Source organism: Oryzias latipes, chromosome 10 (assembly GCF_053564925.1).
Source record: "Oryzias latipes strain Hd-rR chromosome 10, Olatipes_Hd-rR_3.1".
NCBI lineage: Eukaryota > Metazoa > Chordata > Actinopteri > Beloniformes > Adrianichthyidae > Oryzias > Oryzias latipes.
The window spans coordinates 17890401-17913160 of NC_136246.1; the positions used below are offsets into that span (position 1 = coordinate 17890401).

Below are 22760 nucleotides of genomic sequence, written 5' to 3' on the forward strand. Positions count from 1 at the left end.
TCTGTGGCTTCTAATCAGAGGTCCAGGAGCACGCGCACACACAAACTCACACCCAATGAGGGAAAACCCTAATCAGGTTAGTATCTACCTGTGAGCGATGTGAAAATCCTGTGTGTAAATCTTTTTTAAGAGTATAAGAACAAAACACATGTATGACCTTCAATCATTTTCAAACTGTTTTCTTTATGATGATTCGTTAAGTATCTTTTGGTGTTCAATTGTGTCATTTTACCTTGGAGATTTTTAAATGTCTTTCCATGTGAATTTAATTATATATATTAAATTGTTTATATATATATATATATATATATATATATATATATATATATATATATATATATATATATATATATATATATATATATATATATATATATATATATATACACACACAATGCTAAGTTCTTCAATTACACAATGTAATACATTTATGAAAGAATTCAATGAACTGATTTGTAGAGCTGCCAGCTGCTCCTTTCCTTTTTCAATTGGGGAAGGCTGGCTTTTCTGCGTGCACTGCTCGTGCGCTGTAATTGGCGCGCGCGCTCCCTTGAGTGGGGGTAGAGGTCTGGTTTTCTCTGCTGTTCGGCTCAGAAGAAACTTGTGCAGGGAAACTTTGACAGACGTCGACAAATGTCAGTTAGTTAGCAGAAATCTTTGGAAGTTTATGCTGTTTCCAAACTCTCCAAATGTGTGACGAAGGAGAGGAAAGCGACGGCGGCGAGAGGGCGCATCTCTCGGAGTCCCCCTCTCTGCCTCTTGCAGTTATTTTCCCCCGAGGATCTCCTTCTTCCCCGCGGCCCTTAGACCTTTTCTCCTCCGCCTCTCCACTGCTGGGGGACACAGACCCGCCTTATCTCGCCTCCTCAGAGTGCCTGCACCTGTCTCCGGAGAACCTGGAGCTCGGGGTTTCCACGCGCTTCACACCGCCAAAGTTCCATCAGAGCACCGAGGGCGCCGGCTCTCCGCTCCGGCCGGATTCATGGAGAGATGTGGGATATGATCACTACGATGCCCCCGTTCCTAAATGGAAAGGACGAGGCGCGGAGAGCTCCGAGCGCCTTCAGCACCGCGGACAGAGACCCCAGCAGGCTCCAGAACCGCAGGACTACGGGAACCACTGCTCTACTGAGCTCAGAGACACCGAGTTCGACTCCGAAACACGACAGTCGTGAGTCCCTCTCTTTTACTAGCCAGCAGTTTAGTGCGCACTCAACAGATCTATAAAATCTTTAGTTGAAACACACATTTGATTAGAAAATAAGAGCACTGACGATTCAACGAGAATGTTAACCCTACTGCCATTTCAACAGGTAGAGGTTAGTTTAGGTGAACAGCAGGATTTTCCCTGAGCTCGCTGCGCCAACCCTGCAGGCTGTGACACATAGGAAGCCATGGTTTGGCAGGGTTTAATGGATTGCATCCGGATAACTGAAAAGATTTGTGCACCTCTGTTAAAGGTGTATGAATAATTCCAGTTTCCTGCGTGTTAATATGACTGGAGTTAAACTGTACTTTTATCCTGAACCATATCCCCTCAAGTACCTGGGATTTCCCAGTCCTATTTCTAGAGGTGAGCTGATTCGGTTGAAGTGGTGCATCACTAATGAATGTGTGTGCACACAATGAATATGCAATTGAGATGAAATACCTGCTTATTATTTCCATTAGATCCTATACTTGTTTGTGTTAACATAGCCTCTGTTTTGGGTTTAGTGGAAGTGACACACATGATTTTGGCCTTTAGAATTGAGAAAATGGAGGAAGACTGTATTTCTAAGATCCACTGAACTGAGGAAAATTACTCCTCAAGTGGGGAGGAAATAGTTCAGTAGGACTTCTCTGCATCCAGAATGTACAGTGTCCATTGTGTAACATCCACAGACCCTCAGATTGGCATACGCAATAACATTTAATGAATATTCATTACTTCGGGCTTATAAACATGACTATCAGAAGTTGAGAAAGGCAGGCCTCTGTGTCGAGTCTTTGATCTCGCCTGTTCTGCCCCTTTGATACTCCAGTGTTCAGCGTAAAGGCTCTGTCATGGAAAAAGACGTCTGTGTGCTCTCATTTGAGCCTGTGTCCTGCGTGTGAGCTGCTGGGAAAAAGAGGGGGCACACATCTGTTTTTCATTAGGTCTAGATTATGGTGGGAAGCTTACTTTTGATCTGAAAACTAAAAGGCAGCTTGCTGCTTTCGAGTTTCCTTCTACGTGGGTGCGATACTGAGTACAGGCAAGCTGGACGATCAGGCCGAAAAAAAAACCTACAGCTTCTCTAATTTCCATAAAATTTCCATTTCCAATGTTTGATTTCTACCTCTGTTCACTCTCTTTCCTCCCTCTGTTCCATCTTAACTGTAAATGACCTGTAGTGACTGATCCATAACACTGATTATGGCTGATTGGACATCAGCTTATAGTGCATTATGAAGAATCAAGAGTTGATTACACAATCAGGTTAATGACAGAAATCTGACATTGGGAATTCCGTTCGAGCAAAAAATAGCAAAAGAGAAGCAAAATATTTTAGGAAGTGTGCTTTCCAGCTGTTTATAGAGCAGCTTTTGTGTCCGGGAACAGTCTAGAAGGGCTAGAGCTCCCATTAAAAAACATACAAACATTTCTCTCCTTTGCTTTTTGTAATGAATCTGATGAAGGATCCTCTCATCATAGCTCATTAATCCAGATCTACTCATTCCACAAACTTTCAGTCACAGTTTGTAAATTAATTTACACACTCTTCCAACTATTCAATGACCTTTCATGCAAAATGAATGGAGATGTTTTCACCGTAAAGACTTTAAATCAAATGTGTTTCAGTCTAGAAAAAGGTACAGTATTGAATCACTTTGTATTAAACTCCAGAGGTTTCCCTTCAAGAAGCTTGGCTAAATGAAATCCTTTTTTGTTTCAGAGGGTATATTTTTTTGTATATACCATATTTCTAATAAATATTCAAAAAGTATCCTTTTTTAACATTAAAACTGTGTAAAAAGTATTTTAGTTCATCCCTCAGAGTTAAACTTGTTGAATTATACTCTGGGCTGAAAGCATTTTTTTTTGTTTTTTTTCCAAATTTACTACAGTAATATTATTCTAGTAAAAAAGTAACGGTTTTCTAATCCCCTTTTGAAATCACTAGTAGAAATGTTGCCTGATGGGTTTTTTTTTTCCTTCGTGACATTTCTGTTGATAAAAAAGAGGATTTACTCTCCCATATTTGTTGCTTACTAAAAACAAAACAGGATGTGGTGGACTGAGCATTATAAGACAAGGACAGCAAACAATTTGATCAAAAATTTTCACATTTATTTTTCAAAACTTGTAAATGGCCAAAAAGGGCCCTTTAAAAGAGGCCAAAGTAACAAAATTAACTCAAACTTTAAATTTAAAAATTTCAAATTTAACAAACTTACTTAAACTGACCTACCTAATTTAAAACACAAGGGAACATATATAGTGGCTGATCAGACCAACTAGACACACAAGGGGAAACCTAAAATGACTAAGACAAAATACAGCAAACAAACTAAACTAATGTCCGTCCTGCGGTAAATTAACATATACAAATGAATGAAAATAAAGAACATCAAAATAGAAACTAAAGTAAAGCAACACAAACTAATTTCTTGTTCCCTGGGCGATGGTTTCGTCCAATTAGCTGCCTGCTGAATATAAGGCCTCTGCTGACTGGCATGCATTCTTGTGTCAGGCCTGACTTGATGGTTCCAGCAGCAGATGGCAGCAGCAGCAGCAATGGTTCCCTCAGCACTGGTAACTCAAAGCATAACATTAAATTAATGAAGCAAATTATAATAAAGTAAAGTGAAACGTGTTAATAAATGTTATGTTCAAATGTGTGTTTGTGTTATGTTTGAAAAAGGAAATCTAAAAGCATATGCAAAAAAATAAAGTGAACTGATGTATGTAGAATGTGGTGCAGGAGGTTACTGCCCTGATGGGGTGGCAGCGTAGGTAGCCCTCACACAGGACAAAAACATAATTCTTGAAAACTGCTGTTTATATAACAGCTCAAACGCCATTAAATGTCCACAAAGCTAAATCGGGGTCAAGCAGGCAGGGGTCACCAACAGGCATGAGAGCATAAGAGGAGAGATGGGGTAGGTGACAGGCAAACAGAGTCAGATACAGGGCCAGGAAACAGAAGAACAGATACAACGCTCGTTAATGAGGGCAGAGTGATACAAACAATACTTAGTTCGCACTGAGTGAAGCTCAGAGCAGTGTTTAAGTATACTGTGATTGATTGGGTAAAATGAGAGGTGTTGCTGGGAGATGTAGTGAGGTTAGAACTCTGGGGACGGCTCTGGCTTCTCTGAATTCTGACTTCTAACCATGTTATTATATGTACATTTTTTACATTTGTAAATTTCAGGTATACACAGTCTTACTGTTATGGCTCAGCAATATTAAATGCTTCTTTGTTTAGGTTATAATTTACATTACTTTAAGTCACATATTGACTCCATAGTCAGATGGGAGCTAAAGATTCAGGATGTCTTAGTTCCTAACACTTTTCTTATTTCACTTTAAGGCACTTTCGTTTTGGTAAGGCAACTCTAGAATATTTCTTTTAAAAGAGAAGATCTGAATAAAATGCAGCACTCTGGTAGAAAACGTCTAAAACACGGACCTGTTGTGCATCGACCGTAACTGCAGATTCCAAAAGATGGCTGGGTTTTCTCTCCTCAGCTTCTTTTAAACTAATGCAGCCAAATGAAATGCTGTGATTTAAAGTGACAGCCAGAGTCAAGAACCTTGAATATGAAATTGCAGCAGAGACTCAATCTAACCTCCAGGTGAAAAAAAGATAAATTATTTGACTTAAACCCAACGGGAAACTGTGTGTGATTTTACATATGTATATAAGACATAAGACACTCCTTTTTCTGAAAAATTCTTTGAAAATGAACACATTTGGAATTATTCAATAATTAACTTGATTAGATCAGTGTAGGGCACAATAGGTGGGACTGAGAATAATACTTGCATGCAAAATGCTCGAAATTTGAATGTAAAAAAAATGTACGATTGCCAAAAAAACGTATCAAATGAACAAATGGTGAACCTGTGTGTTTATGCCATCTGTGATGAGCAGGGGGCAGCCATGCTTCAGAATGAAAAACTTAAGCTTTTCAACAACACCCAGCTGTCCTGTTGGTCGGCAAATCACAGCCACAAGAACTTTTACTATAAAAAGCAATCAAAGTGGCTTGTATTTTGTAACATCTGCTTTTTCTGGGAGGAAACAGATGATTGTCCTGTTTGTAGAAAAAGTAAACCAGTTATGGCTTCCCATTCAGACGTAGAGAAAGCATAATACATTTCAGATCTGAATCAAAACAATCATGATGGATGGAGAAGACAACAGGGGGGGTTGGAAGAAGAGTGATTCATTGCCATCCTAAAAGGTTATCTAAATGGGCCAGCAGCCATACTTTTCTTATGTCGTTAGGGAATTGTCCAAATGCCTTTCAATAAAGCATGTCGGAGAAGGGATTTGTGTGGTAGAGGAGAGCGAGAGAAATTACCCAACTCCTAATCTTAATGTTTTATAGGGAATTAATGGCACAAACACAAACAAGCTCTTTCAGAAACTGTCAACAACAGCAGCATCTAATAAAAGCCATCGAAGGGTTTGTATTGCACCTCTTTGGGGAGAATGTGCCGCACTCACATTTTGCATGCACAGCCATAAACTGTGCATGTGAATGAAATGAGGAAGAAGACATAGAAGACAAAAATAAACTTTTTTTTTATTTTCCCATCCAGGCATACTCTGTTGATTAGTATAAGTCAGAAATCAAAGTCAGATTTTCCACATCATTTGAGTCAACATACACACACAAAAACGGTCGGTGATTAGATTCATACCCTGCTTAAAGGGTGTGCGAGTACGTCTATGTACATCTTCTAACACTCATGAGGAAGATTTCTGCAACAAACGGCTTTCTGTTTTCATGCATCATCATCCACACACACACTGACACACACACGCACAAGGCCCAATAAATAAAGAAAAAAGAATAAAAATACAAATAATTTCACTTGTTTTTCCTAATAAAATTAAACAGCATCTTCTACAGGAATGCTCATGTAAGAATAGCTGTGCTTGTTTTACTATAAAAATGTTTTGTTTGTTTATTGATAAAGGTCAGAAATTAAGCAAGTTTGTTTATATTTACAAAAAAAATCCTGCCAATCCCTCTCATGGAAGAAAAAAAAAACATTAAAAAGTGCGAGATGTTGGAGAAGATTTGGTTTTCCGCTGGTTAGTGTCAGTTAATACCAACGAAACTTTGTCGTTCCAGAACCAATTGAGCTGACAACTTCATTTCAGTCTCACGGCTGGAGCTGTCCACAGCTGTCACCTTTGACCCCAGGGGTGGTTCATTGCTCATATTTCTATCATTGTTGGAGTGCAGTCTGTGAGGTCAAAGTAACTGTCTGTGTTAAGTGCTGCTGATAGTGTTTGACTGGCCTTCACCCACAGACAGGATCCACAGACTGGAAGAGAAATGACTATTATTTCTTCATTTTATCACAGTGAGATTGATATAAATTAGGTTAGCATCCGTGGCCTTCAACGGATTCCCAACCCTGAAATTTTAATTACATCATCCATTCTTCTGATGTTAATGTCCTCTGCTTCAGCATCCTTAAATGTTAGTGTTTCCCCCTCATTTCCCATGTTTAAAGTCTTAATTTCTGCCTCCAGAGTGGAAGCCATGAATCGCCGTCACACCACGCTCCGGGAGAAGGGGCGTCGTCAGGCAGTACGGGGACCAGCCTATATGTTCAATGAGCGTGGCTCCCCCCTCACCGCAGAAGAGGAGCGCTTCCTGGACGCTGCAGAGTATGGAAACATTCCTGTGGTACGCAAAATGCTGGAAGAGTCCAAAACACTGAACTTCAATTGTGTGGACTACATGGGCCAGAATGCTTTGCAGCTAGCAGTGGGTAATGAACACCTGGAGGTGACTGAGCTGCTGCTGAAGAAGGATGGTTTGGCCAGGATTGGGGACGGCCTTCTTTTGGCCATTTCCAAAGGTTATGTTCGAATCGTGGAAGCCATCCTGGCTCATCCGGCTTTCGGCGGGGGCATCCGACTGGCTGTGAGCCCTCTGGAGCAGGAGATGCGGGAAGATGCTTTCTATGCCTATGACGAGGATGGAACGCGCTTCTCGCATGACGTCACGCCCATCATTTTGGCAGCTCACTGCCAGGAGTATGAAATCGTTCACATACTTTTGACAAAGGGAGCCCGTATAGATAGGCCCCATGACTATTTCTGCAAATGCTCAGAATGTGTGGAGAAGCAGAAGAAAGACTCGTTCAGTCACTCACGCTCCAGGATGAATGCGTATAAGGGCTTGGCCAGTGCTGCATACCTGGCCCTCAGCAGTGAGGACCCCGTCCTCACTGCACTTGAACTCAGCAATGAACTGGCAAGACTGGCCAACATAGAGACGGAGTTTAAGGTGAGGTGGCCTTTACTTTCTTCCTATCAAGAATTCCTTCATACTGGATAAATTGATTTCCTAGGAAACAAAATTCCTTTCCTTTACTCTCGTGTAAATCAAATTACGTAGAGGAGATTTTGCTGAGTTGCAGTTTAGTTTCATTCATACAAAAAAATGTGAAGATTTTTGTGTTCCATTGATTACTACAGTGTTCAAAAACAGAATTAAATATTTGCATTATGACGTGTTTCCCTTAAACTTGCATTTGACATTAAAACTTAGCTAAAGCAAAACTCTTTGTTGGGCAACTACAGGCAGCAACCATAAGGGGTAAAAGTTCATTTTTAATATTTTTATTGAACACTAGAATCTAACAAATGTATTTTGAAAATCTTTAGAAAACCTTCCAATCTTCTCTCAAACAAAAAACAACAAGCCTAATTTCCTCCAAATGTAATTAACAGTAAAGAAAGAAAAAAGAAAAATAATCCAATAGTGGGTCTTTAGAACATTAAAGGGTTAATTGGCTTTCATTGCTGGAATTGAGTAATATTACCTTAATTTTAGAATATATTACAAGAATAGTCAATTCTAAGTTCAGTTTTTCTTTATCATTCTGCTCATACTGGAGCTCTTGTCCGTTAATGTCTTGAGTAGTTTATTATCTTCGTGTCTGTTTATGGCTCTACCCCATTCCACCAAATTAAAAGCTGTCCTTATTGCACAACTCATCACAGTTGTTGAAAGCCCTGATATTTATTTAACTGTTGAGGTTTACCAGACTAATGACAAGCATAAACATTAGAACACTGAACGTTTGACCTGCTAATGTTGACAGGTGTGGAAATTACACATAACCACAAACAACAAAATCTCCCAAAGGAAACTAACTTCCTCTGATGGGGATTCTGGCTTTTGTTTACACACACACCACTATGATGCACAATCCACACCTTAAAAAAAGAAATTATGAAATCACTGATTCAAAGTATGAAAAAGAAATGCTTTAAAAGAACTAACTTCCATTTGCCTTTACTTATTCAAGTTAAATGTTTATTCTCTTTTGACTTTGACTTTGACCATATGAACAAACCAAGTGAAATCCCAAATCTCTCTTTTCTAGAAGCTTATGGTGAAATTCTGTAAAGGTAAAAAAAAACAAATGAATGACTCAAAAAAAGGATTAACTTAAAAAAAGAAGTGGTGAGGACCTGACCAGCTGCTTTTCTACAAACACGCAGTCAGCTAACTGATCCTACTCAAGGCAATGGTTGTTTTTGTCACAGATTTAGTAGAGTCAAAAAAAGGGGATTACATAAAATAGTTTATTAATCTCTGCTAGTAATTCATCCCAGTTCTGTCAGAATTTCCTTTGCTATTTCCTTTGCAGACTCTAATTATTCCTGTTAACTGTCCTTTCTGATAAAGTTTGGTTTGAAGTCGCTAATAAGCTTACCAACGAAAATATGAGGCCACTGAAATACAGTAGTTCCTGTTCAGTCCTGATAAATATTACAGGAAATTTCTATGAGGTCATGTTATCAGAATATATGTCACACTTCAACTCTGTTATTGTATTTTTACTTGTTAGTACTAATGTTACTTCATCCCTTCCTTTGGTTTCTTAATATATTCCTCTTATTCACATTTCTGCTCAGCTTTTTACTATCTTGATGTCTGAAATTCAGCCTGTCCTGTCTCCCAACAAATTAATGAGATGGGCTCTCCAAAGGGACTTGAGTCATGTAACTTATCTGTCTCATTATCACCTTCCTGTCCCTTCTTATTATTTCTCTCCTCGTCCTTCTTCACGTTTGCTTATTATTCAAATAATGTTTACTCTGTGCACCAAGCAGTAGTTAGCCAAGTTAAGAAGAAAAGCTAAAAGAAGAGGCCTCAAAGAGATTTGTGCAAAGGAATCCTTCCAGGCATGTAAGCCTAATGCATCAATTAATTAACTTATAATATATATAACAAAATCAACAGCTTTGAGTTGTCCTGTCTAAACTAAACTTAAACCAAAATTCAGGGTGCTGCTTATGATGATGAATCAGTAATATTAAGTGTCTTTCACTTCCAATACAAGTGAAAGAAAAGCCATAAATAAAGAAATAAATAGGAGCCATTTTAGAGTCAAAAAAATGCAGTGTCTGATAGCTTCCTGGTCCCAGGTGCTCCAAATCTGTTTAGATAATGTGATCAGCCAGTGCGATCAGCTTCCTTAGCACCTCAAGGACACACAGATGCAATCTCCATCACAGCGTACACCTAAAGCTGTCACATCCGAGACTGAGGGGACATTTGATGAAAATGAGGCTTTTCAGTAAAAAAAAAAAAACATTTGAATTTCACATTTTCTATGTTTTTGAACTTGTCTCATTCCTGTCCCTGCTGGTACGTGCATGTGGTGTTGTTAATGTTTTACTTAAAGGTTCGTTTTCACATTTCAGTACCTGACCATTTTCCACAGCCTTGACTACTAATATGACAAAAATTGAGTTTCTGGAACAATAAAACCGTTTATTTTGTTATGTTTTCAATACTTTGTAAATCAATGAAAGTTCTTCATTTTCTACATCAGTTTTGTAGCTTTTTGGTAAAGAAAGTTAAGTTTTATGTTATTTTGACAGATTTTTGGAGTTCATAAAAGTTCTTATTGATGCTGTCTTCCCCTTACAGTGTTTACCAAGTAGTTAGGCTTGTTTTTGTTTTTTTTTATATTAGAATACTTTTTTTTTTCAAAATGATTTTACCCACACATTAGAGGTCTTATAGTTTTGTTTTTTGATTTTTAACCCCTTTTTCCCCTTGTAGAAAGGAGCTGTGGGGCCAGATTTGTGTGCAGACATAGAAAAATAACAAGGTTATTTGTAATAGATCTGGATGTTTAAATTAGTCAGAAGGGACTTCATCATATAAAATACAAAATAATTGTCATATTAAATATGAAATACATTTGTAAAACACCAAAACGACCTCTGAACGTGTTTACACATGCCGGAAAAAGGCTTGCATTACCTTGTATATCTGGATCGGTGTTTTCTTCGTGACCACAACACCTGAGCTCAGAAATCTTTATATCTAAAAGGTCACTGCTTTCAGCTTTGCTGACATGCAACTGATTGAATGTTAGAGTGACACCTTTGTGCAAAAAAAAACCTGAAAGTGTGATTCAGCAACAGCAAGAAAATATGCACATAATCCTCTGCTTGTCAACCCTGTTCCTACCCTTTGGCAAAACATCTGACAAAACTGTAATGAGTATTGTTACAAGTTGCATATTTGGTGAATATGTGATGCCGTAGGCACCAGGACCTGCCTGAAAACCCAACATTTATCTTGACTTTTCAAAGCAACAGATCCATTCCTAACAAGTGCCCCAGGAAATACAGGCATAAACCTGCAAATGTCATTTCAATAGAAAATACTATAAGACGTTTTTTTTTTGTGTTTTCTTTTTTATAAAAGAAAACAAAATTTGGAGGTTTTGATGGGTGTCTACTGAAGTGTAGTAGCATAACCTTTCTCTTCAACTCCCACCACTGACTTGTCCATCTGAGCTCACTCACGCGAAACCATTTTTACTCCGCTGTTCAATTTTCAGTCCTCCAATTTTCTCCTTAGTCTCCTCTCCTGAGACAAAAGCTGTCAACTTTGCAATCATTGGATTTTCTTATCATGGAACATCACAAGTGTTCAGGCAAAATATTGTATTTTAACTTGTATGTTTCCTTCATTTCAGTTTAAATCCAGCCATAAATGAACTGTTAAACTGTGAATGGAATAAGCCGGTAATGATCTTTCTTTTTTTAATGATTTTTAATATCTAATTCAAAGCAGTGTGTTGCAAATCTCTCTGCAGTTTAGAGTCAAAGAATGCTATCGAAAAAATAATTTCTGAAACTAAACCATTAACCAGGAAAATGCTGAACTTTGGGATAATTTCAATGAATACCACAGGTTCACAGGAGGCAGAGAAGACCCTTGTGTTGGTACTTGCAGATAACAGAAATTACTGCTGAAGAAGATACGTCAAAAAGGAATTAAGTGAAATAGTTCGCTTTGAAAGATTGTGGTGTGGAAAACCTAACAAGAAGCACGCTTTGCAGAAATATGTGGAACCTCTTTTTAAATAGTTGTACAGAAAAGTGAAACAAAGGGACCTTTGATGGAAGCAGGGAGACGTGAATTCCTGTGTGTAAGAATTACCTGCTGAATGTAATAAAATCACACATTCGGATGTTAGTCTGGATTTATGACCTAGTTGATGGTCTAATTTATTAAATAGGTTTTTTTTTTCTTAAACAGAGAAACCCTGTTTTTTTTACGTTATTGGTCAACTTGGTGAAGTAAAAATGTACCTCTAAAGTTATTTTGTACCTCTAAATTCCCTTTATTATGTTGTATTGTGTTTCACAAATGTTCAGCCAAAAAAAAAAAAAAATGAAAATCTTTTTTTTTTACAGTTGAAACTATATTTTGATTGCTAATTGAAATGGGGATTGATTTGTGAAGTCGGTAACATCAAACCAACATTTTTTCAATTTTCCACTCTATTTTTCTGTGTTCTCTCTTGCAGAACGACTACCGTAAGCTGTCCATGCAGTGTAAAGACTTTGTAGTGGGTGTGTTGGACCTTTGTCGGGACACGGAGGAGGTTGAGGCCATATTGAACGGCGACGTGGATCTGTGCCCACCAAGCCCTTACAATCGCCCCTGCCTCAGCCGTGTCAAACTCGCCATCAAGTACGAAGTCAAAAAGGTAAGAAAAATGTACAGAGACTGTTTTTTTTTTATGAAAGAGTTTATTCTTCTTTAAGGTTAAAAAATGCACTATAAGAAGTAGGTTGCAATTTTAACATGATACACAAGGAATTTCAGGGTAAAGTTAGTGAAAGAACCTTAACATTAACATATAGGATAAACTCTTAAAAAATTGTAAATGTACAGACAAAAAAAAACTTCTGCTTTTAATCATATAAGGCTAAACCTCTATTCTAGTCAGATCAACTTTATATTCATCGTGTTTCCTTGCAACAGAAAACAAATCTTTAATCTTAAAGACCCAACACGCCCTTTTTGTTGAGACAAACTATAATTTCAGAAACTAACACGTATAGCAAGAGCACATGTATTTGATTATAAATAATCAGTAATCCAGATAGGCAGTTTGGAAACCATTTAACAGTGAACAGAGAATTTTAATTGCATCATGATTAGATATTACCAGGCAATCAATAAAGGGAAAAATAATTATTAGGAATATTGCACTGCAACAACGATGCCAGGGAAAATACTTCTAATTAAGAGGCTAATTTGATTTATGGAACACCTTTAATAATGTTCATGTTGGGGAAAGTGCTTACTAAACCAAAATTAATGAGCAGTCGAATTTTTTTTAGAAATATTTAATGTAATTAAATACATATTGGGTAAAATTATGCTATAAAATAAAATAACCATACTACTAGACAGTATAAGTGCACTTCACCTTTGAAAATAATATAAGCAGGTCAGTAGAAAAAGCTTAAATTATATTAGTGTAAGAAACAAAAGTGTGCCAGTTATATTATATGGCAAAATCTTATTAGATGTAATTGATTTAAAAATAAATTTGTCTTAAAGGAGGTCTTTCGGTATACTGATTGCATCAGTATCTTGAAAATTGATTGAAGTAACCAAGTCAATCTCAACATCGCAGGTAAATTTACTTCTGAGGGGACAAGCAAAATATCAACTCAACCGTTTTTAATATAAGAACCTAATGTATTAAATTTTTGTAGGTTGCTAAGAGTATCTATTTTTTACCTTCACGATACTTCTTTTCAGTGTACGAAGATAGTCAAAGTACAAAAGTAGGTGGAGATAAAGAAATTAAAAAAAGGAATGAAAAGGATTTTTCCAATCAAAATAAATAATACAAGGTTGTGAACAGCTAATTGAGCAACCTTCAACAAAAAAAGACTTCAGAGCATGTCTAATACAGCAAATAAGCACAATGATTGTAAAACACAGGGGTTCGTTAACATGACAGATGACCTTTGACCTACTGAAGCCGATGAGCCCTCAGGTTCTGCACAGAACTTAAAACTAGACAAAATAAATTCAACCAAACTAAATTTGATCTTGAAGATTGCAGAAAATAAATGGTGATGTCTCAATAAAATGTCAAATTTACTCTATCAATTTTGTCCATAAAGTTGCAAAGTAATGACACATCCGAATGTAAACAGTTTTCAGAGGCTGGACATTAAGTCAAAATATACTATATGCACACAGGATGAAATATATGAAATCTTTACTGTAGCCTCAAAACACAGATGTGGGAGGGCCTTTTAGTGTCTCCCTTTTTTTAAAAGGCTGACTAGATTATAATAATATGTTTGTTTCTAAACTATTAAGTTGTCTTCCTGAGTGGATAAAAAATGTATAGTCTCATCTAAATGACAATTACCATCTCTTCCACCCAAACACAGACATCAGGTTTAAAGAAATTCCATAACAAAAAAAAAACGTGCATTAGCATATCATTAAGTAAGACTTGTGGATAAGACTTTGCCCCTGCACTGCCTGTCATTAGGACCTACTTCAAAGATGTGTTTGCTTATCAAGTTGTAATGAGGTTTTGCAACCTCCATGTTACAACCGATGTAAACAAAAGCTGCAGTTGCAAGGTGCTGTATGCTAATCCACAAGTATCCAAAAATATGACAAAATGCAACTTCAGATGAGCTGGTTCTCAGGAAGTAAGGAAGAAGATATGGATGTTTCATCATGCAACATAACAACCGAGGACTTTTTTTGATTTTGATTTTTTTTTTATTTGAAATGGTTTATTTATTTTTTTGTAAATTAAGAAAAAGTAACATTTCAATACTAATTGGCAGCATTACATTTATCATTGCACAAGTACACCTTGCTCAATAAATTATTCCCAGTCAGGTTCTGGCTTGATGGAGCAAAGATGGCTGTCTGGTCAAAGTTTGATCAGTTAGAGAGCCATTACTGTGCCTCAGCTGGTCTGTCCACAGAAACACACCAATTATGTCTTGAGCTGAGATGGTGGTGGGTGGAAGGATGCACAGGTGTTATGCACCAGAAGCACATGCAGGATCAAATTCTCTTTTTAAATGTGATACAGCATCCTTCCAAGCTAAGCAAATGTGGCCAGAATCCACACTGCATCAAAACATTTGACAGCTTTGATAGTTTCAATTTAAAGTGCAACAGCTCAAAGAAACAAAATTCTTGCTAGTGTGCTTTTTGGTCAGAAAAGGGTTCACTGCACAGATCTCTTTTTTTCAGGAATGTCCTAACCACAGGGTCCTTGAGCCCCACTCCATGTGTCTTCAATAAACAAGCTTGCCCCAGCAGCTTTTTTTTTATAAATTTGATCCAGGTATCCACTGTGTGTAGACGGGTATTTCTGAGAAGCAGGTTGCTAGATTTTAGACCTAGCATTAGAATTTTTAGTCATGATCTTTCAGGTTGTGGATACCTTTAGTATAGTCTTTGCTCTTCTACTGGTGTTGACTGAAAGGATGGAGGATTCTGTAAGAATACAGGTCATACAGAAGCACAATGTAAACAAATCAAGATAAGGATAACCCCACAACCCATCTGTTCCAGAGCCTGGCAGAACAACATTGGATACCCAAAGTTTTCAATCTGTTGCTTGTAGTTCCTGAGTTTAGCTTCCTTCATAACATTGGAGGTCTATCCTGACTGGAGGAAAACCTGGTGGTAAAATGGGGTGGTGGGATAACGTCACAGGGGCTGAAGACCTAGCTGTTGCTTCCTCGAAGTTTTTGTGGAACAACATTCCACCCTGGTTCTAAAGGAAAACTAAATAAATCTAGACCATCTCAGGTGTAGAAGAACTCAAGCTGTCTCAACCCTGAGGGAGACTCTAAGGGAAGTTTTGCACATGCAGAATAGATCTTTATAGGAGTTAGCTGCAGTTATTTTGCTGCCACTTTTCTGGTCTGCAAAGTTTGAGCTTGAGTTTTAAGGAGTGCAACTTTTACAAAAAATAAATAAATAAATAAAAAACAGGCCTGTGCTTTTCTGTGGGAGTAAAGGAAACCATTTCCTTTGTGAGAAATCAGCATGAATGCACTATCAGCAAAGTTAAGACAGAAAGACCTTGAAAAAAGTCCGAACAGGCCAAAGCATTTTCTTTTTTCATTGGCAGGCAAAGAAAGCCGGGCAAGGAAATGGTCATGATGAAAGCAGAAGCAGATTTCCACGTTTGAGTGCATGAATGTGAGCAGATGCCAGCCCTAACAAGTCAGGGCTAACAAGCTAACAGGAGGTAGCTGTAGATAAGGGATTCTCAGGCCTCAGCATGGTTAAAATGAAAAACGACCTTTGACATTTTATGTCAGTATAAAAATGCATCTACACGAATTTTGCTTATTATTTCCCTCCCTCTTTGTGTTTTAAGTCAGGGTATCACATTTTAGAAGTCTCAGTGGAATTAAAAATTATATTAGAAATATTTGTTGCCGGGTTGCTTGGTTGGTATTCTTGCCTCACAACAGGGAGGTCATAGTTTGCATCTTGGCTGGCACTTTCAGCATGGAGCAGTCATGTTTTCCACGTGCATGGATGTTTTCTGCTGCCAGGTTTCTTCACTGCTCATTTTCAGGGGATGAAATCATAATTTTAGTGTTTCCTTAAAAGGGGCAATGTACATGTTAAATATCTAAAGTCACACTCTTTGGGTATCAGCTGCATACCATTCCAAATGGTCGTGCAGTGAAAATCAAAGCGAGTCCAAATTCAGACACTGGGCCATTTGTAGATCAGTGCGTTGTGCTTTAAGTTTATAGCTGGTGATATATAAGTATACAAAAAGTCAAAGTCCCATTTGCTTTCATGCACCTAGGTGTGTGACATTTGTTCTCTGCATTTTACCCATCCCCTGGGGGAGCAGTGTGATGCTGACACAGCCGAAATCGGAAAACCTTATGGTGGTTTAACCCCCCCCCCCCCCCCCCCCCCAACTCAATCGCTTAATGCTGAGTCAAGCAGGGAGGCATTGGGTCCCATTTTTAGAGTTTTTTGTATGACTTTTGCATGAGTCTCAGGGCGGACACTCTACCACAAGGCCGCTGACCTGAAGAAGAGAGTGAAAGAATATTACAAATTAATATGACTTATATGAATTCTTCCCTTTTCTAGTTGCTACACATCTCTGAACTCTAAACCCTAGAGCTGATGACAGACCCTCAGAACGTATATATATAAACTTGAAAAAAACGAAAATGTAAACTTGAAGCATGTAAGATTCAACCACAGTTTTCCATATGAAGAAAAATTTCAAAGAAAAAAAACACAGGACAACAATCTCTCAATAAATCCTAATTATTATTTTGCTACATAAATTTATTTGAAGCTGACTTATGCCCCAGCAGTTTCATAAAACATCAGTGCGCTATGTGTGGCCTCAGAAGACCCACAGTCAACTCCTCACAGGCATGTGGAAAAAAGCTAATCTCCAATGAGATGAAAGTGCTTTCTGGATGTCAATTCAAATCCTTTGCCCCCATTTTCCGTGACAAAACTCTGGTAGCAGACATCATAGCGCAACATTCCTTATTCAGGTACAACCATTTGTGCGTATGTGTGTGTCTGTGGCAGGGACGGGCAGCAACCAAAGTCGTCACATAAAGTATTTCTTCTTTTTTTGTCCCATCAGACCTTTGCGGCTTCATTTATCAATCAATTTCTCAGAAAAATATTAGAAATGAATGTACATGTTCACTCCCCTCGGATCCACAGCCCTCACTCCACAACTGACTGTTATAAATTTACTCCCCAACCTGCATCTGGGCACTTGTTTCTTTTTAACTCTTGTGCTTTCCTAGGCACTTTAACATTGGGAGTTGGGTCATCTAGACCCACTAGACAGTGCGCTGAACCTTTTTTCTTCAATGATTTGTGCTCTTCACTGGTGTCCATGGATTACATGAAATCCTCTTCACCTTTACCCACCTTTGTCATGGGAGGGAGAACACGTCAATGTAAGGGGGGGGGTCATCTAAGATAGCACAAGGGTTAAAGGAAGTCAATTTATATCTGTATACACTTTTTAAAATAGTTCGTGAACTGTATAACAAAATTTCAGTAGAAGTGATGCAATCATTCTGAAACCTCAGCAATGGGACGCCTTTTTTAGACCCTGTCATCTCTTTCAGTTTTAAAATAATAGCAGATATTTTTTTAAACAGTAATGTTAAGTCATTCCAAATAGTAAAACAGTCACTCTGTTTTTTTAAAAGGTGACAAACTTCACAAAACTATGTATTTATTGATAAAGGTCAACAGGATTTGCTTAGTTAAACTAAAATCAATACCTTAACTACTCTCTATTTTTTAATGTGAAGCGTTTTCATAAATGTTTGTTTTTTAAAGCAGCTGCGGTTTCTGAGCAACTTAAAGCTTGATTCTGACTCTTTTTTTATTCGAATATTTGCGTTTTTCAGTGTTTGTTTTCATATTAAAGTGCTCTATCTAAATTCATCAGCTTTCACTTAAATTTTAGTATTGTTGGAATTGTGGATAAAACACATTAAACGTGATCAAATCTGATATTTAATGTACAAAAACACCTAAAAGTCAAGGTTATTTTAAGTTGCATAAGTTAAATGTATTGTGTATACTTTAAAATGCTGCATTTAAATCGTGTGTGTACTGTGTGCAGAGTGAATTTGTATGGATAATAACATACAAATCTTGATGTCTTATTTGGAAAAAAACTAAATGTAAATACTTTGAGTTGAATAGATTTGTGTTTCTTTAAAAATAGAAATAACCTTACGTTCCTTGATTTTACTGGGTCTACTATTCTAGCAATATTGCAACATTTTTTTTCTTCCATTTTTGGATCTTTTCAGTTTGTCTCTCATCCCAACTGCCAGCAGCAGCTGCTAACTATCTGGTACGAGAACCTGCCAGGCCTGAGGCAGCAGTCCTTTGGTGTGAAATGCTGGACAGTGCTGGGGGTTACAGTAGGCCTGCCCTTTCTGGCCATTGCCTACTGGATTATGCCATGTAGCAAGGTAAGAACAGGAAACTGTTTGCAAAGCCAAATGCACGTGGATGAAGAAATTTGTCTTATTTCTTTTTAACTAATAACTCTCAGTTATAGGAGCCTCATCCCTTAAAGGTCATTTAAAGTCCTAGTGGAGACAAATTTAATAATTTCCATTATTTGTAGCAATGTTTTTTTTTTACTCAATTACATTGTAACTGTTTGCATACCATCTAAATGCTAACATGAAAAATCCTGAAGATACACTCACCTCTGAGCAAAAGAAAATCCTTACTTTAATAATAAATTAGTTTGTCTAACACTTTTTTATTTCATATGTAAATTAGCTGAAAACCTTGAAAAAATGACCAAAAAGAAAGAAAGAAAACATAGAAACACCTGCAATCTATTTTTTCTAATAAGCCATTAAAACAATTCCTCAAGCAAAACCAAAATTGAGAAGCACCAAGCTGACGTATGTGTAAAACATAGGAATAGTGAGGAGTGGGCCAGAAAAAGACAACCTGCGTCTGCTGAGTTTGTCTGTAGGTGAAACCTGAACTGAATTGTTACTCTGGCTGTGTTTCTTAGATTGTATCAGTTGGCAAATTTTCAGCTGCGGACTGACCCAGAGATACAAAAATATTCTGGAAGAGAACTGGTGAACAGAAACCTTCCTACAGAAATTGTAATATTTGATTTACAGACAAAAGTCAAAGCTAGAGTCACACATGAAACAATCTAAAACACATGTAAATATACAAAAGGTGGAGGATTTTTTAATATATACTGAAAATAAATTAAACGTGTTAAGGAGGAGTTTTTTTTTTCTCCAACTTTATTGAACAAAGCATAAACATACAAAATCCAGCATTAATGAATCAGAAAGAACATCAGCAGGGAAAGTCAATGCCATCAATTCAAACTTATTGAATTATCTCAAATAAAAAAAAAACACATAATCAGAAAAATATCCAAAATAGAATATGCTGTTAGAAAAATAAAGTATCTTAAAATATATAAAAGGGGATTACAAAATAATGATAATAATATTTATAATACAAAGATTTCTTAGAGGAGGGGATTACTTATCAAACAAAAAAGCACAAATTATTTCAGTGTTACTTGCTTTAGGTGTGTTAATTTTTTTAATATATTCATAAAACTGGAGCATCTCGATCTTAAACATGGTGAAGTTGGGAGTTGTTTTTATTATTCTGCACTTATGAATGTAAAATTTGGAATGGAGAAGTAACAAATTAATACTTTTTTCTACTTTTTTATCATCCGAATCAAAATATGCGACTATTTGTTTCAAATTTAAAGCAATGTTACAGTTAAATTTGCTGTTTACAAAGCGTTCTAATTGGTTCCAAAATTCACGGGAAAGTTTACAAAAGTAGAAAAGATGAAGAACTGATTCAGGGAAATCAATACAAAAACTACAATTATTTTCTATATTTGAGAATTTGGATATAAACATATTTGTGGGGTAAATGTTATGTAGAATTTTTTTGTGTATTTCTTTAACTTTGTTATTTATACAAAATGTATCTGGCAATAACCAAGCTTTTTTCCAATTTATATCATTTAAAAGGTTGTTCCAAAATATTTTTCCTTTTGGTGTAATGTTTCTTTTTTCACTTAAGGTATTCCGAATATATTTATTGTCACATTTTTTATTGAGAATATCAATGCCATTAATCATTAAAGGAGAGTCAATTTTAGAGGCGTCTTGATATTTAAGGTGAGAGGTCATCAGCTGAATTAATCCTGAGGGGAGAGCTTTCATTACACTATTAAATTCTTTACTGGTTACTGGAAAACACATTTTATTTAGAAATCTGCCATAATCCAAAATCGTACCATCATCGTCAAAAAGATCCGAAACATAAAGTTAAGGAGGAGTGTCATGGTTTATTCTTTCACTTTACTCTCACTTCCTCCTTTATTTTGAAGGTCAAATTTCTCTATCGGTCTGGAAGTTCTGCTTCCTGCCATTTGATTTTTTCCGGTAGACATCCTTTTGTTCATTACATAGCATAATTTTCTCAAAGTTTAGCAGGTGCCATTTATTTCATTTGTTCATGAAGTAGTTTTTATTCATCTTTTTTGTTTATCTTTTGTTGTTTTTTTTAACAATCCTTGTCCTGCTAGTTTCTATTTTGATCTAGACAGATTTCTGAAAATGGATCATACAATATTGCATCATCAGGTTTTTACCCGTGCCACTTTATTACATGTTTTAATGTTCCATCAAGAAAATTATAATTCAAAAAGTGACACAATGTGATCAAGCCCTCACGGGCAAACAGGAAATGAATGAGTGGTTATGCAAATCTGCTCATCAACCTGAATAATGCTCCACAATCCTTATCATCAGCCGCTGTGTGTCCGTTTGCGCATGGAGATGTGCTGCTTCCCATTCTGTGTGGAGAGCTATCACTACATGTCTGATAAATTAGACATTCTGCAGAGGCAGGGAAATAGTGCAGCTGATGTCAAGAGTGTCTGTGAGGATGAAGAGCAGCTCTGAGAGCTTCTCCACCACTGGGAAATGGATTCAATCATGAGACACTGGCTGTGTCTGATCTGACTGCCCCACAAAGACACCTGCTAGTGTAAATGTGTGCGTGTACACACGTGCGTGTGGATCTGATTATGAATGCATCAACCTGACTGTGACAGTCTGTGATTTTGTTATGCCCCAAAGTGAGCAACAGAAAATGTATCAGAAGTGACAAATAACATGATCACGGAAGGTCACACAGCCCACTGTGGATTATTAGTACCTCTGTGTCAGTGTGGGTTATGGCCATTTCTTTCATTTAGGTTTGTTTATTGGATTGGTTGAACAACCAAAGTCAAGAGGGTTAAAGATTTTCATAAAGCAAACTCCAAGTGCACCAAATGGTTTCATGCTTCTTCTTTTTTTGTGAAGATGCGACAGAAGCTCCAGAAGTGTCTATGATGGTGAAATGGATGATGAAATAGCCAACAGCAAATCTGAAGCAGACATCAGCGAAACAGAGACAGCTGTAGAATCGAGCTTCAACGTCATCTCCTTGATTGTGTTTACTGTTTACTCCTGCAGCTGAAATGAACCACATCATTTTGTCTGTTATCCCATCAGTTTCTCATATCTAAAAAAAAAAGAATAGTCCTCATTTTAGTGTTATTCCAGCTATCTATTTTCAAAACCCCAAAACACGAGATCTCATATGAGCTAAAAGATAAAAAAAAAAGCCTTTCTCAACCCAAAACAATGAATTTGTCCCAAAAAAACGCAAGACAAAAAGTAAAAGGGCTTAAAAGTCTCTTTAGTAAAAGATAAAGTTTATTCTGTATAACCACAGCATGCCTTTTATTAATTTGTTTTTGCGTTATCTAAAGCTCCATCATTCTCATCAACTGTAATTCTACACCAAAAAGATCATAACTAAAGATAAAATAAGTCAGTCCCTGCAGGACAAGCTTCAAAGTACTGTACAAAAAACGTAAACTTTAAACTGAGAAACTTTCTTAAACTTTTATTTTGTCACCAACAGGATAACACTGATGTATGTTATGTAATACTCTTATATGAAAGGAATACTTCAAGAAATTAATTTATGGTGATTTAACATTTTGTTCTGTTTTGGCTATAACCTTACTTGTATTACAGAAAACCTGGATGTATGCAGTTACTTAGTTAAAATTCTTTCATTGGTTTTCTTTTTTATTTTAATAAACCATATATTTTGGAATTTCTGCCCATTACAGCTGTTAAAATACTATAAAACAGTTGCATTTTATAGCCTGGTAACTTTAATGAAAAGCAAGAAGGAAATGTCATTTCCGAATCCCATAATGCAGGCAAGAACAATGTTCTACAACTTTAATTGTTTTTTTTATGTGTCCCCTCTGATGAGAAATATGTTTCTTTTTTGTCCTAAAGATCCTCAAACATATTGAAAGAACAAAGTACACAAACTTGCTTTTTCTCTTGCATCGTTTCGTCTGTTGTAACAGTTTAGATTCTAATTTTTTTAAATTTTATTTCAAACATTACCTACCTTAGATTAGATTTATGGTTTTTATTATGCCCTCCATAAAAACGAAAGCAAAGTCCTGTAATTAAAAAAAGTCTGAGCCTGGAAGGACATGTCCAGTAGATAAAATGAACTAATACAGACAAAGTGGTTTGTCATTTACTCTCTTATGTTAAAGGGAGTACAGCCATCACAAAAGCACA

At 36.8% G+C, this 22760-nt stretch overlaps 1 protein-coding gene across 2 annotated transcripts in view; it reads left to right on the forward strand.

Annotated features, from left to right (window-relative positions):
• Window positions 1–539: 539 nt before the first annotated feature.
• trpc7b (transient receptor potential cation channel, subfamily C, member 7b) overlaps window positions 540–22760 on the forward strand; it is a 59777-nt gene continuing 37556 nt past the window's right edge. For both annotated transcript variants that reach the window (XR_013658543.1, XM_020706558.3), the window contains exons 1-4: window positions 540–1171; window positions 6744–7506; window positions 12068–12250; window positions 18390–18554. Coding sequence is in view for 1 of the 2 variants with exons in the window: in XM_020706558.3 (XP_020562217.2) it covers window positions 690–1171; window positions 6744–7506; window positions 12068–12250; window positions 18390–18554 (1593 nt within the window). In the remaining variant the exon portion in view is untranslated. The remainder of the gene's footprint in view (window positions 1172–6743; window positions 7507–12067; window positions 12251–18389; window positions 18555–22760) is intronic.